This window comes from Pagrus major, chromosome 10 (genome assembly GCF_040436345.1).
Source record: "Pagrus major chromosome 10, Pma_NU_1.0".
NCBI lineage: Eukaryota > Metazoa > Chordata > Actinopteri > Spariformes > Sparidae > Pagrus > Pagrus major.
The window spans coordinates 501,128-526,954 of NC_133224.1; the positions used below are offsets into that span (position 1 = coordinate 501,128).

The following is a 25,827-nucleotide window of genomic DNA, read 5'->3' on the forward strand; positions in this document are numbered from 1 at the left end:
TGAGAGAAGACAAGATCCTGGTTGGATTTTATTTGATCTGGTGAAACAAAAAAAACCTTCAATCACCAACAATCATCTGTCATAAAGACACAACTCACACCAGAATCAGAACAACTATCAGCTTTCATCTGAACCAACAACATGTTGACTTCTTCATACAATCCATTTCTCCATGTCGGAGTTACAGACTTCACTAAACCTGCCACAGTTCATCCTGAATCACTGCTGCTGACATGACAGAGAAGTTCACAGAGAGCGAGCAGCTCCACAGGAAGAGTTCTGGTGGGAAAGCCACAGAGACGAGCCGATCCGAGGCAGAGGAGGGCGGGTCTCACAAGAAGAAGCAGCAGGATCCACAATAACAGAACCCAGAAGCTGAGCAGCTCCACAGGAAGAGTTCTGGCTCCTACGAAGGAAACGTGACTGAAGAAGAAGGAGAACACGTCGGATCAACTCAGAGGTGATGCTCTGTGGTGACAGCAGCCATGACATCATCATACTCATCAGCCAATCCCTGCTCAGCCTGGGTGGGAGGAGCCATCTCCATGGAGACAGGCTGGTCATTTCCTGCAGGCGGAGAGAGTGAGATCATTTCATCAACTGATTGATTGATTGATTGATTGATTGATTGATTGATTGATTGATTGATTGTTACCTGTGGACCTGTGTCGATATAAAGACACCATGATGACAGTGGAGATGCAGTACGGACAGAACACCACCAGGAGGAGGACCAGTCTGAACACCAGCTGGAGGGAGGTGGAGTCAGGGGGCGGGGCTGCTGTGGTGGGCGGGGCTGCTGTGGTGGGCGGGGCTGCTGTGGTGGGCGGGGCTGCAGCTGTAGGTTTACCTGCAGAGAGAATCTCACCTGGTCAGGTGAACATGTGGATGAAATGAGTCCTGAGATCAAAGGGAACCTCCTGACCTGTGACAGTGATCCAACTGGGTGGAGACTCTCCATGTTCCCTGGTGTGACACTTGTAGAGGCCTTCATCAGACCTGGAAACATGGTGGATGGTCATGTGACCTGTAGGCTCAGTCCTGATGAAGGAGCCATCTTTATAGAAACCAGCTGAGAGGTTGGAGGTCTCTGTTGTACAGGTCAGAGTGACATCATCTCCCTCCATCACAGGGAGGACAGGACTCTGCAGGATCACTGCTCCACCTCAACACAGAGACAAACTACAGCACTTCATCCACCTACACAGCTTCATCAGCACTGACTGCACAGCCTCATCTTACCAGAGACAGTGATGTTGATGCTGGTACTGGCTGCTCCCTCTGTGGACTCACACCAGTAAACTCCACTGTCAGATGGGAAGATGTAGCTGATGGTACAGGAGGAACCAGCTGGTTCTCCCCAGTCAGCTCCACACTGAGTCCTGGTGTCTTCAGTCGTGTTCCTCCTCACCGTCCATCCATCAGAGCTGCCGTCCTCCTCACACCTCAGAGAGACAAACTTCCAGCTGAAAGACTGAGAGCTGTCAGGACTCATCTTCAGAGAGGCTGGAGGACGACAGGAAGAGGATGTGCTGGTTAAAAAGTTTATTATATGAGCCTGCAGGAGCAGGCGGATTAAAGACAGGTGAAATCTATCGTTGAACATGTTTGATAATCATTAATCTGCTTGTTCCTACAGAAGGTTCCTACACAAACACACACAAGAAGTTTCCTCACCTTGGTGTGTGGAGCCGCTCAGCAGTGACGTCACAACTAAAGACAAAAGACACTCAGGTTGGTTTGAGAGGACACACAGAGGAGGACAGACGTCTCAGAGAAACAACATCAGCTGATGTTGTTTTTAGAGCAACAGTGTGAAAAGTGACGTCCTGTCAGAGTAACATGGACACTAACGTCTGTTCATGCTCCAGAAAACAAAGTGTGTGTTTCTTCCAGCTGATGTTTGAGTGGACTTACAGAGCAGACGCAGCAGACATGTTTCCTCCATCCTGATGTGATGCCTTCACTGACAGTTGTGTCTCACAGCGACCGCTTTTCTCTCCACCAGATGTGAGTTTGAAGCTAATGAGCTGACTCGATGATGATCGTCAGTATAACAGCTGGATCTTCCTGTAGGTGACAGGAGGAAGCTGGTTTTGAACCTGCGTGTCTGAGTCTGTCTGACTCACTCACTCTGCTCCAACCACTGAACTGTGGTCAGGAAGAGGCTGAACTACAGCGAGTGGCTGCACGCCGTCAAACAGCACATCAGTCTGAGACGAGGTGATGCCTTCACTGCACCTGAACACATGAACTACTGGCTGACTCCGAGTTTCCCTCAAGAAGCATCTAAAGTTAGAAGTGTTGTGATTGGCATGTTGTCTTTGAGCCTGAGAGGAGTTGATCTGTTCTGTTCAGGCCTTCTTCTCCACGCTACCTCACACCAGTCCAGTCCACCACCTCGAGTCTGTTAGTCGCCTCCAGAACGGCCCACAAAGGTGTCTTCAGATATAAAGTCATCAGGATGACTTCATCTGTCTGTGACGACTCAGGTTTAGGTTGAAATCATCCACCTTCAACCAGAACGTGCAGGTCCACAGGGCGGTGTTTTGGGTCCTCTCATTTATTTGTTGGTGACTCGAACATTTGAAATGACTCTGAGATGAGAACACTTTGGATCAGTTCAGGAGGGATGTATCAGTCCCCATGAAACAGCTAATATTGAGCTAGTTGCTTTTGTTTCCTGTAAAAAGAGGCAACAGCCAACAGCACAGTCTGTACGTTGCACCCCAACCCGTAACCGCCGCTGACTCTCCGTGAACTGGCAGCTCCCACTGATGGACCCAGTCGGACCAGGGCAGAGAAACACCGCCTGCTACAGGACGAGGCTTGCTTGGTATTTTCTATTCCAGAAGGAGCCACAGTAACGAACACATCCCCCCTCAGGGACCAACAAAGTGTTACTGACTCTGATTCTGAAGTGAATTCAGCTCTGAGCTGGTTTGGAAAGTAGCAACCCGGGGCTAACGGCAGCTAACTACATTTAGCGGAGGTGTTTGTCCATCAGAAGTCAGACGACGTAGATGTGTTGGGTTTAATGTCTCCAGAATGTCCCACAGACTTTAATACCGCTGTCAGCAGTCCCACACCAAACATTCAGTAACATCGCCTGCCATCTTTCTTAGCTTTATGTTTGTTCTGTCTGTCTGAGATGCATGCTGGGTAAATCACACTTTGGACCAAGGCGTCATGTCAGTGCAGTCAGACAGCCAGCAGGTGGCAGCACAGCAGCGTCACAGTGTTTCACTGATGATGATCTTCAGTCTGAACTTTGACCCACAGAGAAACACAGACATGAAGATTTAACGGCTGAACAGAAGAGCTGCAGTCACATCAACACTGTTGCACTGTTCATGTGGAGACAGGAAGACCATGTTTCATTCCTCTCGTCTCTTTGTTTGGCAGGCTTCTGGTTGGCTGTCGTGGCCTTATGGTACAGGTTTATACTGGCTCCTCTAACCCATGTAGGTGTGGACGAGGCCTGAGAAACACGACATCATGCAGTAAGAAGTCCTGAGTTCATCATTTACATGTGAAAAGCTGCTTCGCTGCGTCTGTGAGCCTCTTTATCTGAAGCTAAAACCTGTCACGTCACATTCAGGTGCTGCTGGGAAAACACTCAGAGCTGACCTACACCTGAAAACACCTTTACAATGCAAACACAACATTCACACACACGACCACGTTTCTCCACACAGTAACGTCTTCAGTGTTCGCTCCACTAGTTCATGGAGACATTTAGTCTTTGAATGAAAGGAGACGGCAGCACAGGAAGCAGTTTATACTGTATTGTTGTAATGTTCAGAACAAAGAAGAGGACCGGTTGCTCTGTTTAACACGATGATGACGGACCAGGTGGAGCAAAGACAAGTCCCATGATGCTCCTCTTTACTCTTCAGTCTCCACTGTGGACTCATAAAGGAGCATTTTGTCTCGTATTCATTCAAAACTCTGACAGTTTGATCACATCAGCAGGTGAACATGTGACATGTAAACCAGAGTGTTTCACCTGAATCAACAGTTTGTTATTATAAAAGTATCAGAACCTTGAGACTGACAGAAACAAAGACATGTTGTTAATATAAGATCAACTTTATTCATTATGCATCAGTGATATTCACTTATTTACAGCAGTTCAACAGAGACGTGACACAATAAATATACACAAGAACACACATTTCAAGAAATTGGTAAAAGTACAATAAATAAAGGAGCAAGCAGATCATATACCATTTGACGAGCAAAGAAAAAAGGACGCGACATCAGATTGACACTGAACCTCGACAGGTTCTGGGGATGATAACTGATGTTTGTCATCAGCAGCACGCTGCTCTGACTTCTTCTTCATTGGTCTTTTATAAACCACGAGGACAATGACGATGACACACAAAACAAAAATCACTGCTGCTATCAGAGCCATTCGCAAACGTCTACGCAGGTTCCCCCCCTCCTTGCTTCCTCTGTCCTCGTTTCCTCTGTCCTTGCTTCCTCCGTCCTCGGTGTGTCCAGCTTTTAGACCTGCAGAGCAGAAAGAGGTGTCAGCAGGTAGCACATCAGACATCATCTCCTGCACTCTGATCACATGACTCAGACCAGCTGTCAACATCTGTATGAACCACAAACATCAGATATAAAAACCATGTGTACGTTTGTTTCCACACATCAACTATTTATTAAGGAGGACTGTGTGCAGCTCACGCAGACTCCAGAACAGCATACGCAGGTTATTTAGCGATAGCTGCAGCGTTATTATGGATCCCACCGGACTTGGTGGAAGACCCGCCCTACTCTACTCTGCCTGTGATTGGCTGGCTAGTTTTTCCTTGCCGTTCTGATACGGTGGTTTAGCTGCAGCTTCCTGGTAAACACACCGACCTCTTCAGCCTCTCTCCCGGGCGTCTGCGTCTTTTCTCGCGATCACTCGTCCTCTGGAGTCGAACGTTGCTGTCACAGTGTCTCTGGGCTCGGCTGTCCTGCCGCTGCTCCTCCACCCGGCCTGTCTGCTCTACTTAACGAGCCCAGAGACGATGCAGCTGCGACGGTCAGAGGTCGGTTTGTTTACCAGGGAAACTACTGCTCACAGTCCACAGCATGGTCTCAACATACACTTCTACAGATTTATATCAAGCAGAGTCGGGCGTTTCCTCCCTCCTCCAGAGTCGGGCGTGCACACAGCTTTATAGATCTGAAGACGGCTTCAGTTTAGAGAGACACACTGAACTCTACAACTCACCTGAGTCTGTAACTGTCAGGCTGATGTTCCTGATGGAGACAGGAGCTCTCGCTCTGTTCTTCAGTCCTATTACGCACTCGTATGTTCCAGAGTCGTTGACGGTGACGTTCTTCAGATTCACATTAAAGACTCCATCTTTATACGTGTAGTTCACTCGACCACGAAAAGATGGATGCTGGTTGGATTTGGATGAGTGGTTATTTCTGAGGACGATGACATCACCCACTGACTGATGTTTCCACGCCATCACTGCGATGTTACTGTGAACCGGACACTGAAGAGTGACGCCATCTCCAGGCTTCTTCTGTGTGTCTGAACAAAAACAGCAGATAACAGACGGCGTTAAAACAGTTCAGACATCATCTGAAACATACCAACACAGAAGAACCCACTTTCTGCTCAGACTGAGAAATGATTTAAACATCACCAGATGAACTAAACATGTGACAGACAGTTTACACTGTTACGTAGCGATTACACTGAACGTGTTGGTCGTCACTCAGACGTCTCTGTTAGACGGCCTCAGTTCAGTCGACTGTCTGTGAACCACTTTAATCTAAAGGAAATGGTTCAGATGTTGTTTCTGCTTCTGCAGGATGTCGATCATGAAGACAACAGTGATGACAACGAGACATCGAGGCAAATCATGGACGTCACTACAACCTCTGATTTAGACCGACAGCAGCTGGAATGAGGTTACAACATCACACATGTGTCGTGGGTTTTATTATGAGTTCATTTGTAGGTTGAAAGAGACGATATTGATCAGTTTGATTTATGTTTCATGTGAAATGTCTTAAATGTGGAACAAGAAGCTTGAGGACCTGGTGATGGACCTTCTGTGTGTTAATGTCCAATAAGAACAGCTAGGCCACACTAAATGTTCTTGTTTGACTTGTGGCACAAAGCGAACAAACTAAAGGAATCAACACGATGCTCTGCAGTCACAGTGTTACTGGGTGTGCTGGTGTAACTGGGACAGCAGCAGGTTCCCAGTTGGAGAGTTGCTGGTTTGAACCCTGTTCTCCTTCATCTGACAAATGATCATGGCTTTGTGTTTAATGTTTATTTGCTATATAGACGCCTTTTACTCACTACAACGTCCTCCTGATGAAGCCCCGACCATGTACAAATAAGAGGCGCGTAGACGCCGGCTTCACGTACACTGAACCGTCAGACGTTAACTTCTTGCCGGGGCCTCTCCCTCACATCTCATTCACCTTCCTTTAGTTGTGTTCTCATTATTATATGTCAACTATGAGACACTGCATAAAGACCTGATGTCCATAACAGAAGATGTTAACAAGCCCACTAAAACACTGAGATATAAAACAGTCGTACTAAATCTTAAAGACGACTTGTTCCCCATTCGTCTGCCATTTATTTTAATTCATCGTTTCACTTCTACGCTCGGTTCAAACTGATCAAAGTCATGAAGAACGAGCTTTAACCTGAGCTGCAGGTTGACTCATTCCTCTCTCTCTCTCTCTCACATTCCTGATGGCCGCTCCCTTCTTTCAGTTCGACCAACTACATTTCACCACGATCTCTGTGAGTTGATCTGAGCCAATCGTTTCTGTCCACCTGTCCTCGTCTCTGCTGCCGTCAGCTGCCACGTCAGTGACCCTCCTCCATCTCTTGTTCACCTGAAGCCGCTCCCCACGTCTAATCGCCCAGGTGTTCACATTTCTACACTTTCCTGTCACACTACCTTCATCTGCTCTAACTCAAGTCTCTCCTCATTGAAACATTCATGTAAGTGAAACATAGTGACTTTAATGTGACCGTGGATCTGTCAGGTACTCACTGATGGAACAAATACATGTGTTGTTACCTCATTAATAATCTTTGACAGAGCGACACAGAGCTCCTTTAAGAAGACAAACCTTCACATGAAATCACTTCTGTCTGATTTTAACCTGCACATGAACACACTTTGTTAAGATGATCACACGATCCTGTGTTTTGTGACACGTTAACGTTGTAACCACAGTTTAGACGTTCAGAGTGAAAATCATGTTTCAACTAAAAATCCAGGAAAAAGATCAAAATAATCACGAGAGTGAAAAATGTGTTATTAAAATGATCCACATGGTGACCAGTGTTGATCTGTGTGGAGACACAACCCTGCTGCTGACACATGATGCTAACCATTACAAATAAAAAATAGAAAATTAAATAAATAAGACATCTCACCTTCAGACGCAGAGAGGACGGCGGCACTAAGCACCAGGAAGGACAAACCCAACATTGTTCCCATCGTTGGGTCGCTCACACTGAAGCTTTTGGCTCAGATTGGTCTCCATCTTGTACTCTTGTTCTTCGGTTTAGAAGGTGAAAAGTCCGAATAACAACTCGAGTCCGCGCGGTACCGACTGACGAGAGTATCCGAAAGATTCACCGACATCCCCCTCAGGCTACAGCTACACTCTCGACACAGACAGGTGAGGGGGGTCTTCTGAAGACTCTCCGTCAGCCTCACCTCACCTGTCGGTACAGAGGGGGCGAGGCTACAGCTACACTCTCGACACAGACAGGTAAAGGGGGGTCTTCTGAAGACTCTCCGTCAGCCTCACCTCACCTGTCGGTACAGAGGGGGCGAGGCTACAGCTACACTCTCGACACAGACAGGTAAAGGGGGGTCTTCTGAAGACTCTCCGTCAGCCTCACCTCACCTGTCGGTACAGAGGGGGCGAGGCTACAGCTACACTCTCGACACAGACAGGTGAGGTGAAACTTGGGGGGACTCTCCGTCAGCCTCACCTGTCAGTTCAGAGGGGGCGAGGCTACAGCTACACTCTCGACACAGACAGGTGAGGTGAGTCTTCCGGAAGACTCTCCGTCAGCCTCACCTCACCTGTCGGTACAGAGGGGGCGAGGCTACAGCTACACTCTCGACACAGACAGGTAAAGGGGGGTCTTCTGAAGACTCTCCGTCAGCCTCACCTCACCTGTCGGTACAGAGGGGGCGAGGCTACAGCTACACTCTCGACACAGACAGGTAAAGGGGGGTCTTCTGAAGACTCTCCGTCAGCCTCACCTCACCTGTCGGTACAGAGGGGGCGAGGCTACAGCTACACTCTCGACACAGACAGGTAAAGGGGGGTCTTCTGAAGACTCTCTCCGTCAGCCTCACCTCACCTGTCGGTACAGAGGGGGCGAGGCTACAGCTACACTCTCGACACAGACAGGTAAAGGGGGGTCTTCTGAAGACTCTCCGTCAGCCTCACCTCACCTGTCGGTACAGAGGGGGCGAGGCTACAGCTACACTCTCGCCACAGACAGGTGAGGTGAAACTTGGGGGGACTCTCCGTCAGCCTCACCTGTCAGTTCAGAGGGGGCGAGGCTACAGCTACACTCTCGACACAGACAGGTGAGGTGAGTCTTCTGGAAGACTCTCCGTCAGCCTCACCTCACCTGTCGGTACAGAGGGGGCGAGGCTACAGCTACACTCTCGACACAGACAGGTAAAGGGGGGTCTTCTGAAGACTCTCCGTCAGCCTCACCTCACCTGTCGGTACAGAGGGGGCGAGGCTACAGCTACACTCTCGACACAGACAGGTAAAGGGGGGTCTTCTGAAGACTCTCCGTCAGCCTCACCTCACCTGTCGGTACAGAGGGGGCGAGGCTACAGCTACACTCTCGTCACAGACAGGTAAAGGGGGGTCTTCTGAAGACTCTCTCCGTCAGCCTCACCTCACCTGTCGGTACAGAGGGGGCGAGGCTACAGCTACACTCTCGACACAGACAGGTAAAGGGGGGTCTTCTGAAGACTCTCCGTCAGCCTCACCTCACCTGTCGGTACAGAGGGGGCGAGGCTACAGCTACACTCTCGACACAGACAGGTAAAGGGGGGTCTTCTGAAGACTCTCTCCGTCAGCCTCACCTCACCTGTCGGTACAGAGGGGGCGAGGCTACAGCTACACTCTCGACACAGACAGGTAAAGGGGGGTCTTCTGAAGACTCTCCGTCAGCCTCACCTCACCTGTCGGTACAGAGGGGGCGAGGCTACAGCTACACTCTCGCCACAGACAGGTGAGGTGAAACTTGGGGGGACTCTCCGTCAGCCTCACCTGTCAGTTCAGAGGGGGCGAGGCTACAGCTACACTCTCGACACAGACAGGTGAGGTGAGTCTTCCGGAAGACTCTCCGTCAGCCTCACCTCACCTGTCGGTACAGAGGGGGCGAGGCTACAGCTACACTCTCGACACAGACAGGTAAAGGGGGGTCTTCTGAAGACTCTCCGTCAGCCTCACCTCACCTGTCGGTACAGAGGGGGCGAGGCTACAGCTACACTCTCGACACAGACAGGTAAAGGGGGGTCTTCTGAAGACTCTCCGTCAGCCTCACCTCACCTGTCGGTACAGAGGGGGCGAGGCTACAGCTACACTCTCGACACAGACAGGTAAAGGGGGGTCTTCTGAAGACTCTCCGTCAGCCTCACCTCACCTGTCGGTACAGAGGGGGCGAGGCTACAGCTACACTCTCGTCACAGACAGGTAAAGGGGGGTCTTCTGAAGACTCTCTCCGTCAGCCTCACCTCACCTGTCGGTACAGAGGGGGCGAGGCTACAGCTACACTCTCGACACAGACAGGTAAAGGGGGGTCTTCTGAAGACTCTCTCCGTCAGCCTCACCTCACCTGTCGGTACAGAGGGGGCGAGGCTACAGCTACACTCTCGACACAGACAGGTAAAGGGGGGTCTTCTGGAGACTCTCCGTCAGCCTCACCTCACCTGTCGGTACAGAGGGGGATGTTGGTACAGAGGGGGATGTTGGTACAGAGGGGGATGTCGGTACAGAGGGGGCGAGGCTACAGCTACACTCTCGACACAGACAGGAGGCTACAGCTACACTCTCGACACAGACAGGTGAGGGGGGTCTTCTGAAGACTCTCCGTCAGCCTCACCTCACCTGTCGGTACAGAGGGGGATGTCGGTACAGAGGGGGATGTCGGTACAGAGGGGGCGAGGCTACAGCTACACTCTCGCCACAGAGGGGTGAGGTGAATCTTTCGGATACTCTCGTCAGTCGGTACAGCGCGCGGACTCGAGTTGTTATTCGGACTTTTCACCTTCTAAACCGAAGAACAAGAGTACAAGATGGAGACCAATCTGAGCCAAAAGCTTCAGTGTGAGCGACCCAACGATGGGAACAATGTTGGGTTTGTCCTTCCTGGTGCTTAGTGCCGCCGTCCTCTCTGCGTCTGAAGGTGAGATGTCTTATTTATTTAATTTTCCATTTTTTATTTGTAATGGTTAGCATCATGTGTCAGCAGCAGGGTTGTGTCTCCACACAGATCAACACTGGTCACCATGTGGATCATTTTAATTACACATTTTTCACTCGCATGATTATTTTGATCTTTTTCCTGGATTTTTAGTTGAAACATGATTTTCACTCTGAACGTCTAAACTGTGGTTACAACGTTAACGTGTCACAAAACACAGGATCGTGTGATCATCTTAACAAAGTGTGTTCATGTGTAGATTAAAATCAGACAGAAGTGATTTCATGTGAAGGTTTGTCTTCTTAAAGGAGCTCTGTGTCGCTCTGTCAAAGATTATTAATGAGGTAACAACACATGTATTTGTTCCATCAGTGAGTACCTGACAGATCCACGGTCACATTAAAGTCACTATGTTTCACTAACATGAATGTTTCAATGAGGAGAGACTTGAGTTAGAGCAGATGAAGGTAGTGTGACAGGAAAGTGTAGGAATGTGAACACCTGGGTGATTAGACGTGGGGAGCGGCTTCAGGTGAACAAGAGATGGAGGAGGGTCACTGACGTGGCAGCTGACGGCAGCAGAGACGAGGACAGGTGGACAGAAACGATTGGCTCAGATCAACTCACAGAGATCGTGGTGAAATGTAGTTGGTCGAACTGAAAGAAGGGAGCGGCCATCAGGAATGTGAGAGAGAGAGAGAGAGGAATGAGTCAACCTGCAGCTCAGGTTAAAGCTCGTTCTTCATGACTTTGATCAGTTTGAACCGAGCGTAGAAGTGAAACGATGAATTAAAAGAAATGGCAGACGAATGGGGAACAAGTCGTCTTTAAGATTTAGTACGACTGTTTTATATCTCAGTGTTTTAGTGGGCTTGTTAACATCTTCTGTTATGGACATCAGGTCTTGCAGTGTCTCATAGTTGACATATAATAATGAGAAAACAACTAAAGGAAAGTGAATGAGATGTGAGGGAGAGGCCCCAGCAAGAAGTTAACGTCTGACGGTTCAGTGTACGTGAAGCCGGCGTCTACGCGCCTCTTATTTGTACATGGTCGTGGCTTCATCAGGTGGACGTTGTAGTGAGTAAAAGGCGTCTATATAGCAAATAAACATTAAACACAAAGCCATGATCATTTGTCAGATGAAGGAGAACAGGGTTCAACTCTCCAACTGGGAACCTGCTGCTGTCCCAGTTACACCAGCACACCCAGTAACACTGTGACTGCAGAGCATCGTGTTGATTCCTTTAGTTTGTTCGCTTTGTGCCACAAGTCAAACAAGAACATTTAGTGTGGTCTAGCTGTTCTTATTGGACATTAACACACAGAAGGTCCATCACCAGGTCCTCAAGCTTCTTGTTCCACATTTAAGACATTTCACATGAAACATAAATCAAACTGATCAATATCGTCTCTTTCAACCTACAAATGAACTCATAATAAAACCCACGACACATGTGTGATGTTGTAACCTCATTCCAGCTGCTGTCGGTCTAAATCAGAGGTTGTAGTGACGTCCATGATTTGCCTCGATGTCTCGTTGTCATCACTGTTGTCTTCATGATCGACATCCTGCAGAAGCAGAAACAACATCTGAACCATTTCCTTTAGATTAAAGTGGTTCACAGACAGTCGACTGAACTGAGGCCGTCTAACAGAGACGTCTGAGTGACGACCAACACGTTCAGTGTAATCGCTACGTAACAGTGTAATCTGTCTGTCACATGTTTAGTTCATCTGGTGATGTTTAAATCATTTCTCAGTCTGAGCAGAAAGTGGGTTCTTCTGTGTTGGTATGTTTCAGATGATGTCTGAACTGTTTTAACGCCGTCTGTTATCTGCTGTTTTTGTTCAGACACACAGAAGAAGCCTGGAGATGGCGTCACTCTTCAGTGTCCGGTTCACAGTAACATCGCAGTGATGGCGTGGAAACATCAGTCAGTGGGTGATGTCATCGTCCTCAGAAATAACCACTCATCCAAATCCAACCAGCATCCATCTTTTCGTGGTCGAGTGAACTACACGTATAAAGATGGAGTCTTTAATGTGAATCTGAAGAACGTCACCGTCAACGACTCTGGAACATACGAGTGCGTAATAGGACTGAAGAACAGAGCGAGAGCTCCTGTCTCCATCAGGAACATCAGCCTGACAGTTACAGACTCAGGTGAGTTGTAGAGTTCAGTGTGTCTCTCTAAACTGAAGCCGGTCTTCAGATCTATAAAGCTGTGTGCACGCCCGACTCTGGAGGAGGGAGGAAGCGCCCGACTCTGCTTGATATAAATCTGTAGAAGTGTATGTTGAGACCATGCTGTGGACTGTGAGCAGTAGTTTCCCTGGTAAACAAACCGACCTCTGACCGTCACGGCTGCATTGTCTCTGGGCTCGTTAAGTAGAGCAGACAGGCCGGGTGGAGGAGCAGCGGCAGGACACCCGAGCCCAGAGACACTGTGACAGCAACGTTCGACTCCAGAGGACGAGTGATCCCGAGAAAAGACGCAGACGCCCGGGAGAGAGGCTGAAGAGGTCAGTGTGTTTACCAGGAAGCTGCAGCTAAACCACCGTATCAGAACGGCAAGGAAAAACTAGCCAAGCCAATCACAGGCAGAGTAGAGTAGGGCGGGTCTTCCACCAAGTCCGGTGGGATCCATAATAACGCTGCAGCTATCGCTAAATAACCTGCGTATGCTGTTCTGGAGTCTGCCTGAGCTGCACACAGTCCTCCTTAATAAATAGTTGATGTGTGGAAACAAACGTACACATGGTTTTTATATCTGATGTTTGTGGTTCATACAGATGTTGACAGCTGGTCTGAGTCATGTGATCAGAGTGCAGGAGATGATGTCTGATGTGCTACCTGCTGACACCTCTTTCTGCTCTGCAGGTCTCAAAGCTGGACACACCGAGGAGGGAGGAAGCAAGGACGGAGGAAACGAGGACAGAGGAAGCACGAAGGGAGGAAGCACGGAGGGAGGAAACCTGCGTAGACGTTCGCGAATGGCTCTGATAGCAGCAGTGATTTTTGTTTTGTGTGTCATCGTCATTGTCCTCGTGGTTTATAAAAGACCAATGAAGAAGAAGTCAGAGCAGCGTGCTGCTGATGAAAAACATCAGTTATCATCCCCAGAACCTGTCGAGGTTCAGTGTCAATCTGATGTCGCGTCCTTTTTTCTTTGCTCGTCAAATGGTATATGATCTGCTTGCTCCTTTATTTATTGTACTTTTACCAATTTCTTGAAATGTGTGTTCTCGTGTATATTTATTGTGTCACGTCTCTGTTGAACTGCTGTAAATAAGTGAATCTCACTGATGCATAATGAATAAAGTTGATCTTATATTAACAACATGTCTTTGTTTCTGTCAGTCTCAAGGTTCTGATACTTTTATAATAACAAACTGTTGATTCAGGTGAAACACTCTGGTTTACATGTCACATGTTCACCTGCCGATGTGATCAAACTGTCAGAGTTTTGAATGAATATGAGACAAAATGCTCCTTTATGAGTCCACAGTGGAGACTGAAGAGTAAAGAGGAGCATCATGGGACTTGTCTTTGCTCCACCTGGTCCGTCATCATCGTGTTAAACAGAGCAACCAGTCCTCTTCTTTGTTCTGAACATTACAACAATACAGTATAAACTGCTTCCTGTGCTGCCGTCTCATTTCATTCAAAGACTAAATGTCTCCATGAACTAGTGGAGTGAACACTGAAGACGTCACTGTGTGGAGAAACGTGGTCGTGTGTGTTAATGTTGTGTTTGCATTGTAAAGGTGTTTTCAGGTGTAGGTCAGCTCTGAGTGTTTTCCCAGCAGCACCTGAATGTGACCTGACAGGTTTTAGCTTCAGATAAAGAGGCTCACGGACGCAGTGAAGCAGCTTTTCACATGTAAATGATGAACTCAGGACTTCTTACTGCATGATGTCGTGTTTCCCAGGCCTCGTCCACACCTACATGGGTTAGAGGAGCCAGTATAAACCTGTACCATAAGGCCACGACAGCCAATCAGAAGCCTGCCAAACAAAGAGACGAGAGGAATGAAACATGGTCTTCCTGTCTCCACATGAACAGTGCAACAGTGTTGATGTGACTGCAGCTCTTCTGTTCAGCCGTTAAATCTTCATGTCTGTGTTTCTCTGTGGGTCAAAGTTCAGACTGAAGATCATCATCAGTGAAACACTGTGACGCTGCTGTGCTGCCACCTGCTGGCTGTCTGACTGCACTGACATGACGCCTTAGTCCAAAGTGTGATTTACCCAGCATGCATCTCAGACAGACAGAACAAACATAAAGCTAAGAAAGATGGCAGGCGATGTTACTGAATGTTTGGTGTGGGACTGCTGACAGTGGTATTAAAGTCTGTGGCACATTCTGGAGACATTAAACCCAACACATCTGCGTCGTCTGACTTCTGATGGACAAACACCTCCAGAAGATGAAAGAACACATCAGAGAGGAGCTTCATGACCGACTGCTTCCCCCCAATGATCCACAGGTTGATGACATCTTGATCAGGAGGCAGGTCTGACTGATTCCCACTGATGAGACTGCAGTCAGACTGCACAGGGTTGATAAACCCGGTCATGAACTCCTCTCTGAAGGTTCTGTGTTCTGGAGGTGTTTCTTCATCAGCAGTCAGACGATGTTAATATGTTGGGTAGATGGGGTTAAGCTAACCCTGACCCTCCGAGAGCCACGACAAGGACAGTTACAGTGTTGAGGAGACTTATTGAACATCGTGGTTGACAAATACTGTTAGCTTTGATGCTAAAGTAAGTGCTAACTGCTGCTAAATGTAGTTCAGCTCAGAGCTGAATTCACTTCAGAATCAGAGTCAGTAACACTTTGAGTCAGTAACACTAAAAGGTGACGTGATGAGGACTGAAACAAACTGGTTTACAGAGATAGTTCTGGTCTGTTGATGTGGGCTTGTATGAGGCTTTTATCTCAGTCAGTGTATTTAGAGTATTTCCTAAAAAAGGTGTTGAAATAATAAAGATCATAATTCCTTCATAACGTGCTCTGAAACATCAACTTCAGAAAGTTAAAACCTGCTCATCCAGAAGAAACCAGAACCACAGGTCTCTCTGAGGCTGGGACTCGGTGTGACCTGTGGACCTGAGTCCATAAAGACACTGTGAGGACAGTGGAGATGCAGTACAGACAGAACACCAGCAGGTGGAGCACAGTCAGATCACAGGCTGGAGAATGGAGACAAAGATCACAGATATGAAGGTTTATTTCTGCAGCTTTAATCATGAAGTGACTCCTGAAGCTACAGACACTTGGCTGTCGGTCTGTGTAGTAATGAAACTAAGAGAAACACTCAGCGTCCTCGTCAGGTGTCTGAATATCTCACATCTACTCAGTGTTCAGCAGCTTCATCTACCTGCTGTGTCCCTTTCAACAGTAAAGCCTCTTTTAATACATGTGCTGTGATCTGGTGTTGATCTGGTGTTGATCTGTCTTTAGCTCAGCTGCAGTCATCAGATGGCAGTTTGGATGAAAGGACGTCTCATTTCTCTAAAAGATGGTTTCCTTCTTTCCGTCTCTTCACATCTTCAGGTGAAATAATGAAAGTCTGAGAGGTGGAGCACTCGATATGTTTGGTCTCATAGAACAACATTCTGTATATCTGCTCATATTCTCTACTGTAGTTATGAGCAACTGACTGAAAGACTTTTGTTCTCTGAGTCAGACGACTCAAATAAATCATAGCACTGAAGCTTCATCTTAACCTCAGATCCACTTCTAAATGTGTTTTCACAGAAGCTGTGGATTTAATTTCTTCAGTTTGATCTTTTCCAGTCTGAGTGTGTTTCTGTGACCATATGGTCACCAGACTGTTGAAACAATGTGAAGCTGCTGTTTGAATGAAGCCAGCTGACCCAGTTATTTACTACATCATGATGCAGAAACTTTACAGCATGAATCTTCTCAGTGGTTCACCGACTGAACAATCAAAACTCTTCAAACTCAGACTGTGTGTCGACTGTGAATGATGCTCGGGCTGTTTATAGTCTGCGGTCGCGGTTTAGTTTGTTCTTTATCTGCACTGAAGGCAGGTGTGTGTCGGTTAGCCACAACCAAACCAGAACAAGCCCAGTTTTCCATCTGACAGCTGAGTTGAACCGACAGAAGCACACGAGGAAAATAAGAAGTGAGACCAAAGTTTATTGATCCTGCAGAGAAATAACAAGAACACAGTCCAATAGACATAAATATAGTTTAAATAACAGTGAAGTTAGATATGACACTAAACAGGTGGAGGCTCTGTTCAACAGAAACATGAATGAAACAAGTGTTGTGAACTGCACTGAAACACTTTGAGTCACTTAAAAAACAAACGTTTAAACATTTAATCTTTACTTTAATATTTTTTATTTCACTTAAAAACACATTAAAAACTCTAAAAACTTCCTCCTAATCTGACCTGTTCGTCTCTCTGTAGCTGCAAAAGTCTCATTTAGCTTCAACATATCAAATAAGAAGTGAAGCAGATGACAGTGCTGAGGTGTGAGGGTCTCTGGGGACCAATCACAGGCCGGCTGGACACCACTGGTTGGTCTGGTGTGAAGGTCTACCTCAGTGACGAGTAGAGGACCTCCGGCTCCGACTTCAACCCTGAACAAACAAACAAACAAATAAACAACAACTTCTGAACTGGATACTCAAACTACTGATTCACTGCATCAGGTTGCTCGTGTAGCCTCACACGGGGCACCATATGTAGCGTGTCTAGGAAACATCTGTAGCACTGTCCAATCAGGAGCTATCAGCTGTGTACACAGGAAGTCACTGTAGCATCACAAGCTGTAATTTATAAAGCTGCAATGATTAATCAATTAATCAATTAGTTTTCAACTATCAAATTGATCCCCAGCTATTTTAAAAATGGATAAACTGGTTTAAGATGCTTCAGGTCATCAGGTCCTCTGATGTCAGCTTGTTAAATGTGATCACTTCCTGGTGTCTCTCCTCCTCTGTGACAGTAAACTGAAGACTCTGTTTTGTTTCACCATGTTAGAGACCAAACAGCTGATCAATCAATCAAACCAGAAAACCGTAATAATTATGTTAAGACTTCACAGGTAACTTTAATTTGTTTGGATCTGCAGTCATGTAGAAATCTGTGTGTGTTAATATAAAGTGTTGCTGATATCAGTCTCCTGTCTGTGTGAGCTGAGATGTCATCAGGATGTGTTTAGCTTTGCATTAAGACTGGAGCTGGATTGTCCAAAGCTGGTTCATAAATACAGAGCAGCTGTACCTCTGGTCCTGTTTGACTTCTTGTCTTTGAAGACGACTTGTCCATAACTGATGTCTTCTGCTCGTCTCACTGCAGAGTAAACCACAGCTGGATCGCTCTCTGCAAAACAGAAAAACATCCTAATTACATGACTGCATGTACAACAACTGATACAGAGCTGCTGGTGGAGCTACTGCTGCTGTCCAGCTACAGTAGTCATTATTCAGTCTTCAGGTATTATTTATTAGAATAGGTGACATGTTTTTAGTTCAGCTGAGAAAAAGTTATCGTCAGAGAGGATGCATGAACATGTTGACTTATTAACATGTCAAAAAACACAAACTAGCTTTTCTATCTGTTATACTTTTGGAAATATTCAGCTTTTTTCTGCAACATTGTTTCCATTCAGTCCAGAGAAACTGTTCAGCTATCACAGTGTTGGGCTGGCTGGGAGGATGGAGTCTCGTTGCCTTGTGGTTTTCTGTTTTATACACATGTTGAAGAAAAACGAAGTATGATGTCATCTGATTTTGTGTATATCTATCTACTCTTGTATATTTATGTATGCTCATGTCATGTGTTTATATTACATCATCATGCTTAAATAAAAATATCTTGATAAATAGAGAGCAGCTGTACCTCTGGTCCTGTTTGACTTCTTGTCTTTGAAGTTGACTTGTCCATAACTGACGTCCTCTCGTCTCATTGCAGAGTAAACCACAGCTGGATCGCTCTCTGCAACACAACAAACATCCTCATTACATGACTGCATGTACAACAACTTATACAGAGCTGCTGGTGTATTTACTGCTAGTGTTAGCACTGCAACACTCAATCTATCTGCTGTAGAAATAATCATTTTTCATGTAGGATTATATATTTTATTAATATTTAATTATTTGATAAATGGCAGCAGGTTGTTTTCTCTTCTCAGAGGGTCTCTATGTGTAACAGGAAGTTAACTGTGATGACCACGAAGCTGCTCGCTTCTACTAAAATAAATGACACATTAACCACAAGGCACAAAACATCACTTTCTGCCATGACAAACATCACCAGCTTCACTGGAACCAGCAGGAGGAAGTTGATCGTGTGCTTTGATATGACGAGTGGAAAAAACCTACAATGTTACCAGAGTTCAGAAACAACATATTCCTCGTCTGCTGAGTCCGTCTCCTCTTCATATCCACCGCTCTCCTCATGAAAGTATCGTTAAAGTAAAAAGCTTTAATTTTTGGATTGATTTCAGTCAGTGACGCCTGAAGTGTTTGAGATTTGTCACATGAACTATGCTGCCGTGTGGTTTAATACTCTCTGGTGTCTTCATGTTGTGACTTAGTTTGACATGCGGTGAAATGTAAAACATGAGTGTGTGAAACATCAGTGGACTGAACTAATGGGAAATCCAACTCCAGAACTGGAAGTGGGGAGGAAGCTCTGCCTGTCAGCCTGAGTCCAGGGTTTAAAGACCCCTGAGGATGGACACAGGTGTTTCAGCGCTCAACTTCCCTCATACAACTGATTTTATGAGATATGATGCTCCAGCAGCAGTCCCTCATTAGTCGTGTTTAAACTGGTGGGAAGCCAGAGAGGGATCGCATCCTTGTAAGCACTTTTAATTGTAACGTCTGTCTGTGAAAGTGCTGTTTCATTACATTTTGATCCTAAAATGTGTCCACTAATCATTCTCTGACACATTATACTGGTGTTTGTTCATGACGGGGACAAAGCAGAGCAGCTGTACCTCTGGTCCTGTTTGACTTCTTGTCTTTGAAGACGACTTGTCCATAACTGACGTCTTCTGCTGGTCTCACTGCAGAGTAAACCACAGCTGGATCACTCTCTGCAACAGAAGGAGAATATAAACACTTCTGCAGGAGGAATCGTTACATTATTTGTCATGCAGAGATATAATACGATTGATTATGGAGTTAATAAATGTCTGCAACAGTTGTTTTCTTCTTAACACCCCTGCTGTGAAAAGCAACAGATCAAATTTAAACTGGACGACCACAAACACGTTGTACTGACAGGTCACTCCACCCATCACTATAATGAGAAACATCAGCAGCTTCAGTTCACAGTTCACTGGAAACAGCAGGAGGAAGTTGGTGTTGTGGTTTGATTTGCAAGATTAAAAGAATAAAACACAAAAACATAAAGTGTGTTTAAGGTCAGTTTGATGCAGAAAACTCTGAGTCAAGTTCATTTAGTTTGTTGAGATTGTTCTCTTTCATATCTTACCTCAGCGTGAGGAAGGAAACACGTCCTATTGTTTGTTGTTTCTGTGTTTAACCTCTTATTTTGTTTTAATGTATAATTCTGCTGATATTCTATATTTTGTCAACAAATCAATAAGTCTACACTCAGATTAACACTGAATCAAGTGTTAGTGACAGTGGTGAGGTGAAGTGTCTGCACAGAGTCTGAAGGTACTGAAAGACAACAACCAGCCGTCTGTTATTGTACCTGAAGTCATTATACAAACTGTCGTTTTTCTCTTATTTCAATCAATAATTAAAACTTCACAAACCTTTTTGTTTATTTGGTTATTTTATGTAATTATTTATTTGATTTGATTAATTTAATATGAAGTCACAGAGTGTAAATGTGAACAGTAACAACATGTGACTGCATGGAAGAGATAAAGAGTATTTAAAATTTACTGTCTACGTTAAATAAACAGTTTATGATTCATGTATATTGTTTCTTCTTGTTAACAGTCCTGCAGTGAGACATGAGCAGGACCTCGTTCAGCTGAGGTGTTTTCATCAGAAACAGGAAGCAGGACGACCACAGAGCAGTTAGCTTCTGTTAGCAGATTCACCACAGGACACAAACGGACAGGAGGGCACGTTAACACAACACACAAGCATTAGTGACAGTGATGAGGTGAAGTGTCTGCACAGAGTCTGAAAGGTACTGAAAGACAACACCCAGCCCGGCCCAAGTCTGGGCCCGTTCTGGTTTATTGGTTTACTCTTGGCTGACATGTGGCCACGGAGCGGACCATCATTCCACACAGTATCTGGGCCACAACAATGTTTCTTTCTGGGCCGGTAGCAGCCACTTTGCTTCGGTTATGTATTCAGACAAATGTCATTAAGCTGTGTTGGTGCTGGTGGGAAGCCAGTGAGGGATCACATCCATGAAGGCACTTTGTAACATTTGTCTGTATAAGTTCTGTTTTAGTTAATTGTTAATTGTGAAGAACTATAATTGATAATAGTTCTGTTATTGTAGCTGAAGTCATTATACAAACTGTCGTTTTTCTCTTATTTCAATCAATAATTAAAACTTCACAAAACTTTTTGTTTATTTGATTATTTTATGCAATTATTTATCTGATCTGATTAATTTAATATGAAGTCACAGAGTGTAAATGTGAACAGTAACAACAAGTGACTGCATGGAGGAGATAAAGAGTATTTAGTATTTACTGTCTACGTTAAATAAACAGTTTATGATTCATGTGTATTATTTCTTCTTGTTAACAGTCCTGCAGTGAGACATGAGCAGCACCACCTTCAGCTGAGGTGTTTTCATCAGAAACAGGAAGCAGGACGACCACACAGCAGTTAGCTTCTGTTAGCAGATTCACCACAGGAAACAAACGGACAGGAGGGCACGTTAACACAACACAGTATCATCACCTGAGACAGACCGAGCTACAGTCTGAACCTTTGTGGACTTTGTGGAAACATTGATTTTAGTTTTATTTTACATGAACACGCTTTCTTAAATATTCTCAGTTTATATAAATGTGCTGACATCACGTTACAAAATGTCCTCATGGTGTCGAGCTGAGAGCGGTCCTCACAAAGACACAAGAACAAGCACACACACACACACACACAGTTGAATCAGTTAAAGCATCTTTACCTCTGCTCCGTCTGATTGGCTGTTCTGGGGGACGTGATATTCTAACACCACTGTATGTGATGTCATCTCTGATGTCATCACCTCCTCCTTCTTCTTCTGCTGCTGAAATGAACCAAAATAACAGAAATTTCAATTTTAAAGTCTAAAGACGATCAAAAGCTCCAGAGCTGAACTGATGAACGAGGATCTGAACGAATGTTTGACTTCAGGAAACAGTTGTTACAGTTTAAACCTGTAATGATTTGTGTCTGACATGTTCATATAAATGTGAATATCAGCAGCTTTAAAGGTGTAGTTGGTGAGAAATGGCCAGAATTTGAAGGAAGTTTAAAAAACTATAGGAGGCAGCATGACCGCTAACTGCTGCTCACTATTCTCACTGGCTATTGCTCACTGCCACAAACAAACATCGTCAAAGCTGCTGTGAGTTAACAGCTTGAGTCAAGCAGAGAGAACGCAACCAATCAGAGGAGGAGTAGGGCGGGTCTTGTGAGAAGACGCCGGGGCTAGCTGGTTAGCATGCTAACTCCAGCAGACATGTCTGTGACACAGAACAGAGACGTCTCTGACAGAACGTCAGCGCTGTTGTTTCTTCACTCTGGTCAAATCTGTGAACTGCAGCACACGGCTGAGAAACATAATACACAATTCATGCTTTCGTCTTTTTTTGTGTCTGAATGTGTCTGAATGTGTCGAACCTTTAGGTTTCCTGTTGATGCACCATCTCACCAGTAGAACCAGTGGAACCAGTAGAACCACAACCAGCAGAATGGACAGAATGGACAGAATAACAATCGACCACACAGAGTCAGGAGGATGAGAGGAGGCTGAAAGAGAGGAGGGTGAAGGAGAAGTTGTCGTAGCAGGTTTCTCTAAAATGAACAAAAGATTGTCATCAGCAACAGAAATCAGATGAATTCATTCAGTCGTTTCACTGTAGAGAGTAACGAGGTTAAACTCAGACAGTGAACTTGCTCCTGTCTGGTCTGTTCCTCTTGTTCTGTGTCAGCCTGAGCCCCACTTACTTTATATACAGGCCAATAAATCAGGTGATGGGCTGAATGTTATACTTTTAACAAGATGTCAGGTTGTCCAGCTGTGGTATTATGAGACAAAACATGAACTTAAAACATAAAGACGTGTAAAGTTTTAACATATCTGCTACGTATGAAACAGAAATGTTCAACATACGATGATGACACTGACTCTGGAGACAGGGCTGTCTGATGTTGAACCTCCTGACCTGTGACAGTGATCCAGCTGGGTGGAGACTCTCCATGTTCGCTGGTGTTACACTTGTAGAGGCCTTCATCAGATCTGGAAACATGGCGGATGGTCATGTGACCTGTAGGCTCAGTCCTGATGAGGGAGCCATCTTTATAGAAATCAGCTGAGAGGATGGAGGTCTCTGTTGTACAGGTCAGAGTGACATCATCTCCCTCCATCACAGGGAGGACAGGACTCTGCAGGATCACTGCTCCACCTCAACACAGAGACAAACTACAGCACTTCATCCACCTACACAGCTTCATCAGCACTGACTGCACAGCCTCATCTTACCAGAGACAGTGATGTTGATGCTGGTACTGGCTGCTCCCTCTGTGGACTCACACCAGTAGACTCCACTGAACCATGTCCTGACACCGTCGACGTTACAGGAAGAACCAGCTTTTTCCCCCCAGCCAGCTTCACACTGAGTCCTGGTGTCATAACTCGTGTTCCTCGTCACCGTCCATCCATCAGAGCTGCCGTCCTCCTCACACCTCAGAGAGACAGACTTTCCTTCAAACAGCTGAGAGCTGTCAGGACTCATCTTCAGAGAGGCTGGAGGACGAGACAGAGAGATGTGGTTAAAGATGATAATGTGCAGTTTGACAGAAGTGTATCTTGGTCCTCTTCCAGTCTCTGTAGACCTTGTTGAAGTGCACTGATCTCCTCTGTGCTTCAGGCTCTGAGTCTCCTCATGTTTTAAATGTAACTCTCAGAGTTGGTGTCAAACACACAGCAGATCTGACTTCATGTGTCTCACATGTCAGTATTGTTTCTCCACTTTCTCTGCCAGCTGCTGCATCATGCTGCGTGTGCAGTCCTGCTTTCACAATGACATTTTTATAGCAGCACATTTATCTTCAGCGTCCAGTCTGTGGACATCCAGACAGTTTTCACTGTTTTATTGTGTTTGCAAACTGTTTCCCTCCATAAACAGCGTCCTGAACACTGACTGTGCTGTCAGGGACTAAACAACTCTTCATCAGTCGCACAAGAAGTTTCCTCACCTTGGTGTGTGGAGCCGCTCAGCAGTGACGTCACAACTAAAGACAGAAGACACTCAGGTTGGTTTGAGAGGACACACAGAGGAGGACAGACGTCTCAGAGAAACAACATCAGCTGATGTTTGAGTGGACTTACAGAGGAGGACAGACGAATGTCAGAAAACGTTTCCAAACCGTTTCTGTACAATTACAGTCAAATATGATTCACAAGTCAACAACAAATTAAATTAGTGGAAATGTGTTGTTGTGTAATAAAACATTTAAAATATACAAGTTGAAGGTTGCTGTATTTAAATAACAGTAAAATTATGTTATTTTAACTGTTCAGTCAGTCTACAACATGCAGGTTCTTCAGACTAAATGAAAACTATTGAAAACTGATTTTCATGTATTTCATATTTATTAATGATATGAAAAGACAGGAAAAGAAATGATATCCTGTAATTATCAGTGAAATATAACTACAGTGTGTTTGTAGTGCTCAGAAAACAGATTATTATCTGATTATTAATATTAGTTTGTTTGTTTGAGAGCAGGTTGGTGAACATTAGTATGAAACGTGTCTGAAATAAAGATGAACACTGATGATGAAGTGAATCCTTATGGTCTCAGCTGTCTGCGATCTGTTGGTCTGTAACTCACTGCCGCTCTCACAAACACCACAAATGAACATTTAGAAACGTGCAGACGAACACGAACACACACATGAAGTGTGTTTTCACTCACCGAGCAGCCGCAGCACACACGAGTCCTCCATGTTGAGTCTTGGTCATCTGAGTTCAGCAGCATGTAGCAGTCAGACCAAGCCGACCCTCCTCCTTCCTCTTTGGTCTCTGACACTGTTGTGGGTTTCTGTCACACACTTAGCAGGAAATCACTTGTCTGTTGTTGTGCAGTGAGTTTGTACTTGGAGAGAGAGAACAGGGTCAGACAGCACTGATGGGCTGTTAAATACATATTATATATTACATATAAAGTATAAATACACATAAACACTTCACTGTGACGACATGAGCTCATAATCATCATGTCTCTGTGTGAGATGTGAGTCATGTTATTCACAGCATCACAGTCTGATGGAGTCAGCACCGGGCTGGGCGGGTCCGTGGCTCTGCCTACGTCACGTGACGTCCAGCTCGCCTCGCTCAGCAGCCAATAGGAGTCCACGGCTCCAGGCCGCCTCCTGTCGGTCCACAGAGGGAGAAGTTTGAGTCAGACGGCACCAGAAGTGATCACTGAGCCCAGGAGCTTCTCTGCTGGACTTTTATCTGACTTCTGTGAATCAGTTAGTTTTCTGTGTGTTGATATGAATAATAATATAATTATTAATGTCATGCTGTTGTTCTGGTGAGCACCGTCCTACATGTTGTTCTGTTCAGGTCCAGTGTTCTGGTCCAGTGTTCAGGTCCAGTGTTCTGGTCCAGTGTTCAGGTCCAGTGTTCAGGTCCAGTGTTCTGGTCCAGTGTTCAGGTCCAGTGTTCACCAGGACCCTCTCCTGCTGCCATGTGATATTACATCATTTATTAGAAGGCGGGTCTCAGCGCTCAGATGTGACTGTTTGTTGCCTGTTTGTTGCCTGTTTGTTGTTGATGTCTGCACATGTGCAGTGTGTCGTTAGCTCCAGACAGCTGATGGAGGTAAACAGAGACCAGAACCAGAGTCACAGTGAGTCCAGCAGGGGGCGCTGTTCACTGTGACTGACTCATATGATGACACAGTGTGACACTGCACCTCTACTAGTCCTGGTTAACCTCCACTAGTCCTGGTTAACCTCCACTAGTCCTGGTTAACCTCCACTAGTCCTGGTTAACCTCCACTAGTCCTGGTTAACCTCAGCTAGTCCTGGTTAACCTCAGCTAGTCCTGGTTAACTGTGTGCTCTGAAGCTCAGCTGCACAGTGTCAGTACTCTGATTACTTTGGACCCGTGTCACTGGGGTTTGAGTCTGTTCACTCGTTGGTTC

General features: G+C 45.7%; 2 protein-coding genes across 4 annotated transcripts; both read right to left on the reverse strand.

Annotated features, from left to right (window-relative positions):
• Positions 1-3,064, reverse strand: LOC141003516 (uncharacterized). Its single transcript, XM_073474880.1, has 6 exons — positions 1,918-3,064; positions 1,678-1,713; positions 1,243-1,506; positions 926-1,165; positions 656-850; positions 1-567 (listed from the first exon to the last, which is right to left on the reverse strand). The coding sequence occupies exons 1-6, from the start codon at positions 1,946-1,948 to the stop codon at positions 455-457; spliced, it is 879 nt and encodes a 292-aa protein (XP_073330981.1). The 5' UTR covers positions 1,949-3,064; the 3' UTR covers positions 1-454.
• A 13,551-nt stretch (positions 3,065-16,615) lies between these two features.
• LOC141003503 (uncharacterized) lies at positions 16,616-25,617 on the reverse strand. 3 transcript variants are annotated; one of them, XM_073474862.1, is made up of 11 exons: positions 25,229-25,617; positions 24,592-25,048; positions 23,869-23,904; positions 23,153-23,416; positions 22,836-23,075; positions 22,291-22,464; positions 21,593-21,694; positions 19,455-19,553; positions 18,350-18,445; positions 17,732-17,830; positions 16,616-17,085 (listed from the first exon to the last, which is right to left on the reverse strand). In XM_073474862.1, the coding sequence occupies exons 2-11, from the start codon at positions 24,620-24,622 to the stop codon at positions 17,042-17,044; spliced, it is 1,185 nt and encodes a 394-aa protein (XP_073330963.1). In that variant the 5' UTR covers positions 24,623-25,048; positions 25,229-25,617; the 3' UTR covers positions 16,616-17,041. The 3 variants fall into 3 exon arrangements, with proteins under 3 accessions (XP_073330963.1, XP_073330964.1, XP_073330965.1); XM_073474863.1 differs by lacking the exon at positions 25,229-25,617 and having other exon boundaries at positions 24,592-25,087; XM_073474864.1 differs by lacking the exons at positions 24,592-25,048; positions 25,229-25,617 and adding an exon at positions 24,002-24,029.
• Between the last annotated feature and the right edge of the window lie 210 nt (positions 25,618-25,827).